General features: G+C 33.5%; 1 protein-coding gene across 2 annotated transcripts; it reads right to left on the reverse strand.

Moving 5' to 3' along the window:
- Positions 1-1,299: 1,299 nt before the first annotated feature.
- Positions 1,300-5,571, reverse strand: LOC109179388 (nuclear cap-binding protein subunit 2). 2 transcript variants are annotated; one of them, XM_019328882.1, is made up of 8 exons: positions 5,450-5,571; positions 4,850-5,073; positions 4,089-4,227; positions 3,948-3,981; positions 3,013-3,123; positions 2,216-2,260; positions 2,007-2,113; positions 1,300-1,671 (listed from the first exon to the last, which is right to left on the reverse strand). In XM_019328882.1, the coding sequence occupies exons 1-8, from the start codon at positions 5,465-5,467 to the stop codon at positions 1,597-1,599; spliced, it is 753 nt and encodes a 250-aa protein (XP_019184427.1). In that variant the 5' UTR covers positions 5,468-5,571; the 3' UTR covers positions 1,300-1,596. The 2 variants fall into 2 exon arrangements, with proteins under 2 accessions (XP_019184427.1, XP_019184429.1); XM_019328884.1 differs by lacking the exon at positions 5,450-5,571 and adding an exon at positions 5,202-5,313.
- Between the last annotated feature and the right edge of the window lie 4,107 nt (positions 5,572-9,678).

The raw sequence follows: 9,678 nt of genomic DNA on the forward strand, positions 1-9,678 counted from the left end.
GACATTAATAATAACTTTGTAACGTCAGTAACGGATGTAATTATTCTCTATTATTATATCTCTTCATCATATCTTGTATATATAGATCATTGTACTATAATAAAGAAGAAGGAATAAGATGATCCTACCTTTCCCTCTCTCCTCTCTGTCTTTTTCTGTTTAACACATTTGGCCTTTTCTCTTCTTCTATTTAATTTTGAAAAAAAAAATACATTTATTTTTCAATTATAAATTTTACTGAACCACTTGGATTGTTAGAAAATGAGTCTAATGAGGTTATTTATACTTATTTCACCCTCAACAGACGGTGTAGATCTACTTAATCGTATGACTATGATTATCTCTCTAAAATTACTCTAAAATTATATAAAATCATATGAGTTATATAATGTTTTATAAGATTCTATAAATCTTTACACATGTTAAATTTTAATAGCTAAATATTTTATAAAGATGTAATTTTTAGTCTTTTTACATTTATCAGCTTATCAAAAAGCTAATTTTATCAAGCACTTTTAAGCATAATCAGCTAGTTTAACAGCTCTTCATTTTTTCAGCTTATAGCTTATAGCTTATAGCTTTTTAGCTTTCAGCTAGGTTTGCCAAACATAGCAAATTAGAAGCTTCAATTAATTGAGGGTGGTCACCAATTATAGTACATACACCTATTGGGTTGCTGCTAGTGCGATTAACGTTTACATACGCCTATAGAATGATCTCATGCCGTACGCCTATAGAATGATCTCATGCATAACATAGTAGTGCCGAGAATCTGGAGGGTGTGGTTGAGTGAAAATGACTCATTCACGCTTTACCAAAAGTTAAGGGTTCGATCCTTAGCTTTGGGAATGGAGCACACGCTTATCCTTAACTTTGGGAATGGAGCAGTCTTAAATCTCCCCGGCCAGCTATCTCACCCAAAAAAGGTACCTACAATCCGACGGGTAAAAACTCTGAGTAATGCCCGATCACAAGATGTGGGTACGTGATGAGACATGGTTGGATGCTCTAGTGTGCGGGATTGAGTCAAAAATTAAACCAATCAATACTTGAGTAAAAAAGTTAAACCAATCATCTATATAAATCACGTTTGTAAGGTATTACAGAGCTTTTCTAGGAGTTAACACATAAACTTTTGTATGTTGTAACCTTTATTTCTATCTTTCTTATATATTTCTCTCGCATTATTCACTCAAATTTGTGGCGAGTTTGGAGCACAAAACCATCAACTATTATTTAGTATCAATTTATTTATTTCTACATATGAAAAATTCAAATTTTAACTTAAGAGCTTAACACTATACTCAATGATTAATATATATTTCTTCTGAACTAAATAAAGACCAATCTGGGAAATGAAGTTACAAAGGCAGCTCTAAGATCACTGAACTCTACCCAAGTTTTCAGTACACAATATCTGCAAGTCTGTAATGCAAAGCAGTATACAGAGAAATGCTACTTTAAGCGACTAAAAATGAAATGGCCACAACCCGGCAGATATGGGAAGGAATAGGAAAGAAAATCTTAGTCGAAAGGTTTCTTTCCACGGGAGGGGCCGCAAACTCTAGACACGATAACGAGATTCCTTGGAAGTGACTAATGGGATTGCTTCTGATCGTCGTCATCTTCTTCATCGGAGTCACCACTTTCACGGAAACGTGGATTCTTCTCCTGCAAAGACATGTGGATTATGCACTAATAAGAACTAACATAATCCTAGGGATTCTTGGGACATTGTTTCCAGCTCCCAAGTAGTAGCAGATGATTCTAGTCTAAAAAAGTATGTGCATTTTTACTATCGAGGAGAAAAGAAGTTCCGGTAAACAGATTTTTCAAATTCAGAATCACCAAAGTTTCAAAATATATTTACTTTTCTGTACTCAATATATATTAGGTGGACAAAATGTCAATTTGGAAAGAGATGGGAAAAAAAATAGAGACACAGGACATGCGAATACATAGGGCGATGGGGAAACAAAAGGATTATTATCATCGAAGGAATTTACCGGTCGAGCTTCATGGTCGGAGTCTCTCACAGGTTCACGGCGGTAAACTCTCTTTGAGTAATCAAGTCTGTGGCGATCATCTTCACGATGCCTCTTGCGATAGTAATCTGTTACGTCAAATATGCATATGCGCATAAAAATTAACTTAACAAAAGGAACAAGAGAATTGAAGGAATGCAAATCTAACTAGTTAGCAGTTCTGGGATCACCTCTGCCATGTCGATAAGAACCCCCATGTCCACCTTGCCGACCATCTGTTACACATCAGATGTCAGGAAGTAGTATATGTATCATCAATTAATAGAACATAATTGAGAAAAAATATCCATGTAGACTTATCCCAAATGGATTGAGAGTAAGGCTTAGTTTATAGTTTACTATATATTTTGGATTTTAATACTTTACTATTCTTTAAAGCATGTAAGTGGGTCACTATGATAATCTAAATGTAAAAGATCCCTATAGCATAAAAGCTCAGAGCTCTTGCCCATTTGCAGTGCCTTATAATTCCAAGCATAAATTAGAAGTACCTGAATTTAACTCTCTTATGTCAAATATTCACTATAGAAAGGAATGAGTTCATTAACGAAAAGATGTAGAAGAATATTAAGCATCATACTTAGAACAATGAGCTAATTAGGCTAATAGCCAGAAAAGCAAAAGTGCATGATTGTGAAAATTATGCATTTCTATTATTCTTTGTTCTTTTCTTTGTGCTTTCTGGCTATGCACAAAAGTGAATAACACAAGGGTAGAAAAGCATAATTTTCACAACTAAGTGAGGTGGCACATAGAAATAAAGTAACAAACAATGAACACAATTAGCCAACAAATTCTAGTAATTGATAAGTAATCTCATGACTCGGAAGTGGCACATAGAAATAAAGTAACAATCAGAGCACCAACATAAATCAGCAAAACAAATTCAAGTAAGAGTTCATATTATTGACTAGGTTTGGAAAAACAAACAAAAGAACATACATACTAAAAGTGGAATTGAACTTACATTGAGGTGCCATAACAGGTGGGAAGTTGCCCAATGATCCAGTACCATAATCCACAAGTTGTCTCTGTGCTTCCAACTCCTTTTGCACCAACTTTCCATAACCACCCCTACGTGTTGCTAATTAAGGAAATCAAACATGCCCCTCAAGTCCCTTAAGTATTGATGGGTAAGAAAAACATCAAATAATTAAGGCCTAAGGGCATCCTTTTATTAAGCCTCATGCAATTTGCCTTAAGAAGAAAATAAACTCCACCACAAAATCATACTTAGATGAGGAATTGAAGAAAGATATATTTAAGCTGAATTCAAGAATTCTTATTCATTGAAAGAAATAGAAGATGAAAGCAAAAAAAGGCTCATCCAATCTCCACTTGTTCCATGTCCGTTGCTCACCAATATGTAAATTCTAATAAAGTATCACACAATTCTCACCTTGAAAGTCTGAACTTTACAAAATGCATGGCCTTGCAAGATAAAGGTTGAGTAAAATAATATGTTTGTTGCTATAATGAACAAAGAGGGATATGGAGTCAGTTCATTGCACTCTACCAAGCATTGGTAGTGGTCTTGGGAAGATCATAGGCCAATAAGAATTACTCTTGGGAAGGCATAAGTCATGTTTGCAGTAAATAAATGAAAGCATCAAGAAAAACCGAGGTTCTTTGAAGGAAATGTTGAAAGCAACATGTGTACCTCATATTCTTTTCTTTCATTTATTGTTTGTTTGATCCTTGAAATGAAACTAGAATCTGAGAAATGGTTGATTTTATCATGCAATGCGAATACAGACTTTAAACATAAAGATGAAATTAAGGTAAGAGCACAGCACAGAATGAAACCTCAAGCATTAAGGTAGATACACATTAAACCATGACAAAGAAAATCATAGATGCACAAAGTTTAAAGACAAAACTTTGAAACTTTCAGAAGGATATCTGGATCATAATCAGTGCGATATTCATCGCGTACCTGAATTAATAATTTAAAAAATAAAACAAAAACAAAAAGAATATGGATCAGAGAAAATGAACAATTTATATTGATATAAGATCATGAAAAAAGTAAGGAGAAATTACTTGTCCTCCACTTTTACCGCGACCCCACTGTCTGCCTTCCATGAAACCCCAATCAAAATCTACACGAATAGGACGATCATCAAGGATTGTCCCACTTATATATTTAACTGAATCTTCAGTATCTTCTCTAGAGTAGTACCTGGTATGAAAATTATTTAAAATTAGTGATTACTTGCTCATCTTTCAGCACTTCCCTAGTTCCCTTTCCTCTTCATGAAAGAGCACAAAATTTAGATTGATGACAAACAATTTCTAGCTAACAACTAATCAATACATAAGCACAGAAGCAACATATAAAAGTTCATTAGTTTAACAAGGCCAAAAAACAGGATGCCAGCAAACTACTAAACTTTACGGATTAGATTTAATAATGGTGACAAACTGACAAATAATTTCTGGCTAACAAGTATGGAGTACATGATACCCAAAGACAAAAACTAAATGCAAAATTTCATTAGTTCAGAACAAGGAAACAAATTTCAGGAACCACTAGTTGAATGCCGGAAAACTTTATAAGGTAAAGTTCTACATGCAATATATAGTAAATCTATCCAGATAGCAAAAGTTAGGCAACAGTAAAATGTACATGATAGCATATGGCAATAAATAAGGTCCTTCCTGTGTTTTGTCAGAGAACCATCCTGCTTCTAATGTACACAGAATGCCTCACGAAGATATGATCAATTAGATTGAGCATCCGTTTTTTAGGCAATTATAAATAAAAAGTAAGGAAAACGAAGGGATCAAGGTTAAAGCTGTACATCACAAAACAGAAACCACATGGAGTTCTGCTGTTCTTGTCAAGACCCATGACAATCTTTTTTATCTCTCCAGCACGAGAGAACAGCTCGTAAACTTGCTCCTCAGTCGTATAGAAGGACATGTTCCCCACATAAACAGTAGTAGATTTAAGCAGAGCTTCCTCAAATTCTTCCTGTGTCCCCTGGAACCTTCTATCTCTGTAGGCTGAAATCTTGCTGAGATCCTAACCATCACATACAAACAATAAAAATAAGAAATAAACGAACAAAAATCCCAGAAAATATGAGAATAGAGAACATAACATAATCCCAAAAATTCTAAGAATCAAAATTTCAAAAGTTCATATAGTACATTCCAATTTGCTTCAAATTAATGCGTTTGTAGTGAGCTACTGTTATCCTCCCTCCAATTAGAGATAAGCAAAGTTTACACGATTTGTGCAGTATATTCAGCTCAGAAGTTGTGCTTTCGCCGAAGAAGAAAATCTCAAAAATCAATGGCAATGAAAAATTTGCTTCACAAATTCGAATCGGTAAACACAAGTCCACGCATATATACATACAAAGATATATAATTAAAGGGGGCGTTTGGTAGATCACCTTGAAGAGAGATGCCATTGTTCTTTCTCCTCAGAGAAATCCTTCCCAGGTTAGCCCTAGCAAGAACTGAATGCTCTCTGTGCCCTACTTCCCTAAACCGGTCTGACAGAAAGCCGGTCGAACGTAACCTCGTGAATTTACACCTACACCCCTCGTTAATTCAATCCTTAATTGCGGATCCTGACCGTTTGATTGTTTAATTCACGTTATAATTTTGTTTATGTTTTTTTACTATTTCTTTTATTCATTACTCAAATTAACTCTTTCTTCTTTTGTTTATTTTCGTTATTATTTTTTATTTATTTTTAAATTTAATTTTTTGTGTTTTTCTTATGAGATCTCAAATTGAAATTGAGGTGAACTCATTTATTTTGACTGACTTTAATTGATCCGTGGGAGCCACGTGTCATCTTATGACTATGTGTTTGCCATGACTGATTGTATCTGTTGGCTGTTGATCACCAATTAATAATATTTGATTTTTATGAAAGTGTTTAATTAAGGGTCCGTTTATAAACTCAGAAAATGACTTTCGGAACACATTTTTCAGATTTTCCCGTATTTTGTTACTCAAGGAAAATGGAATCGAAAAAAATATTTATTCTGATCAACGAAAAAAAAAAAGTCTAATTTGACAAAAAATGTCTTCTTAATTTTTTAGTTAGAAGACATTTTCTAGATTCTTTGTTTTCCATCTATCTTCCCTTTCTTTCTTTTTTAAAGTTAGTTTCTGTATTATTATTATTACCATCACCACACCACATCACAACTACACCACCACCACCACCACCACTGACACTAACACCATTACCACACCACCACCACCACCAGCCAAACAGAAAAAGATTATTTTCTAACATTCAACCAAACACTAGAAATTAGATTATTTTCTAAAAAACAATCATTTTCTGAAAAATATTTTCTAAGTTTTCAAACGGACGCTAAATTAGTATACAACACATTATTAAGAAAATGTTCAACTATTGGCTAACAGTTAATTGGTTATGAATTGCAATAAATATATTTCATTCGTTCACTCTTTTGGAATCTACTTTTGCAAGAAATATATTTATCGATTCTCTTCCTCTCGAAATCTAGACTCAATAAAGACGAAAGATCTCAGGCTACAAACTTAATTACAGAATCTACTTAAACTTTCAGAATCTATATCACACTATTTGATGGACTGGATGAAGGATCTCAACCTCCAAACTTTCAACCAATGATTAATCAATAGCTATGTATATTAATTATTATGTAATTTCTTGACAAAAAAAACAATTCTTATTTTTTTTATTTATTTATTTATAGGGTCATTGATGTCTCCAAATCAAATACAATATTCAATAGGTATGAAATCATATTTTAAAATTACCCGCAAATCTTACACTTGATGATCTCAACTTAACCTACAAAGATTTGGATGGTTCAATTCTAAGATCAGCCTAGTATGTGCCGAAGATGTTGAGTATTGTTTTAAATTTATTAAGTTGTGCGGAGTTTCCAAAATTAAGTTGACACTAGCTTAGATAGTCTATTTTTTTTTTTAAAAGTATGACCGTTGATCATGCCACATGCATAGTTGGCAAGAGTACACAAGTGTACATGATAAGAGAAGTTCACATCTGAACACTTATATATATATATATATATATATATATATATATATATATATATATATATATATATATATATAAAAGAAAACTATCTTTAATAAAAAGTGTGGACAAATATAAGAAGGATTTAGTGATTGGATGGCTGAGATTGTATGTGGTTTCATTAAGTCAAGCCGTATTTTAGGTAGTAAATATGCTATTTTGCCATTGTTTTTTCACAGTTTATTTTTGGTAGTTCTGAACTTCTGATTTCCCCTCCAAATACAGTCAACAATTCTTAGTTTTTGTTTTTTGTTTAAAAAATTCTATTTACACCACATATTTTACTATTTGCACCACCTATTTAGTAGGTCAAATAACTTTATAGATGGTGTAAATATAAATTTACTATTTACACCACCGCCATTAAATATGGTCAAAGATTATTATTTGTTGTTCATTTTTTTTAAATTAAAAATATTAAAATTAAAATTAAAAAAAAAAACAAAAACAAAAATAAACCTCCCGTCACCTTCTCCGGTTAGAAAGCATGGCCGGAGAAGGCAACTGGGTTGCCTTCTCCGGTGAGAAGGCAGTGGGTCTCCTTCTCACCGGAGAAGGCGACCCATGTAGATTTCTACCTGGGTTGCCTTCTCCGGTGAGAAGGAGACCCACAGTGGGTTGCCTTCTCACCCGAGAAGGCAAGCCAGCCAGGTAGAAATCTACATGGGTCGAAGAGAAGGCAACCCAGGTAGAAATCTACATGGGTCGCCTTCTCCGGTGAGAAGGAGACCCACTGGGCTGCCTTCTCACCGGAGAAGGCAGTCCCGGCCTTCTCATCGGAGAAGGTGAGGGTTTTTTTTTTTTTTTTTTTTTTTAAATGTCTAATTATTCTATTTTATAAGTTTTTATTTTCAACAAAAAAAATGTTGTTTCTATTTTCAAAATATCTTTTTTTTTTCAATACATTTTTTTAATTTTCTATTTTCAATACTTGTTTTTGTTTATGGTTTAATTTTTAAATAAAAAAATTAATTTTGTTATTTTAATATTCTTTACAACTAAAATTTGTTGTATATATATATTTTTTATCTTTTTTATAAACATATAATAATATTAAATTTGAATCGCTAAAAATATAAAAATACATTAACATCACAATAAAAAAATAAAAAAAAAATTCATTCAATTTCAATCTAATATAACATTTTCCCGAGTACAATTAGAGCGTACATGCTCATTGTAACTTTAAATCCGATTCATATATGGAGTAATCCATGCATTTGCACAATCATGTCTAAAATAAGCCCATTGTGGAGCAATAGTAGGCATTGGGTACTCTCCTGTCAATGTTACCTTAACATAATGGTTATTATTAACATAACCAAGGGCTATTGCTACATGCTCGTACCAAGGTGGTGGGCTAGATCGGAGTGGTAAATATGTTGTATTGTCGGCCATACTCAAAACATGCCGTATCACATTGTATCGGGAAGCAATTAGTACACCCATCTCCGGCATAGTCATCCAGTGCTCAACTGGTGTACACCGATCTTGTGCAAAAAAATTCAACATGTTATAGACATTATACAATCCTTGAGTTCCAAACATATTGGTATATTCCATCTTGTGAGACTCTAGTTCTTCGATTAAATTGGATCGAATTTTGAACCATTCGTCCTCCTTAAAACCAAGACATAGAGCTACTGCTCGAAATCCACAGTTTCCGTCAGATCTCACATCTTGCACTTGCATGATGAAAGGATGGAATATAACCGGGAGTTGAAGAATATATGGATGGTAAAAATGTCTATTACCTGAAATAAGCCCATTGTGGAGCAATAGTAGCCAAATATAGAGATAAGTTGCCGCATTCAGTTACCTTCAATATAATTATTAAATTTCATAGATTTAATAAGATTTAGGGTTGTAGAAGATAGTTGGTACTTAGATTCTAGATATAGGGGTCGCCGAACTGATCTTCCACTGTCAAGTCAGCTTCAAGATCCATGCCCAAATATAGAGATAAGTTGCCGCCTTCAGTTACCTTCAAGATAATTATTAAATTTCATAGATTTAATAAGATTTAGGGTTGTAGAAGATAGTTGGTACTTAGATTCTAGATATAGGGTCTTTAAAATTGTTTTATAACTTGATACTACTGTTATAGACTTATTGTATTGCATGCTGATTTGTAGCTCAAAAGAATCCTAATTCAGTTTGAATAATTTTTTCGCACATGCAAATGGCTACTTTAATTTCTATCACATAAAATCAACCGATATATTCTTGTAGTTACGTAATAGAGTTTCTGATGCAGTCTTGGATGTCCGAGGTATCCATCCCCAGCAAGCTTGGATATGCCTTCTATTTCACCGTACAAACTGATTTTCTAAAAAATGGCTTCTCACGAAGGAGCCCAACGATATCAGTTAGGTACACAGAAGGTGATAGCGTTGCGACAAAATTGAAAGGAAGAAAACAGGAGATGTGGTCTGGGATGTCTGAATTTAGTGTTGGGTGTGCGACTTGAATTTCTAAAACCTGAAGAAGAGGAAAGTGGGAAATGAGAAAAGGGAACATGTTGGCAAATTAGTCCTTGAAAAAAAAAACAGCTTACTTTGACAAAATTAG

Source organism: Ipomoea nil, unplaced genomic scaffold, assembly GCF_001879475.1.
Source record: "Ipomoea nil cultivar Tokyo-kokei standard unplaced genomic scaffold, Asagao_1.1 scaffold0900, whole genome shotgun sequence".
Lineage (NCBI taxonomy): Eukaryota > Viridiplantae > Streptophyta > Magnoliopsida > Solanales > Convolvulaceae > Ipomoea > Ipomoea nil.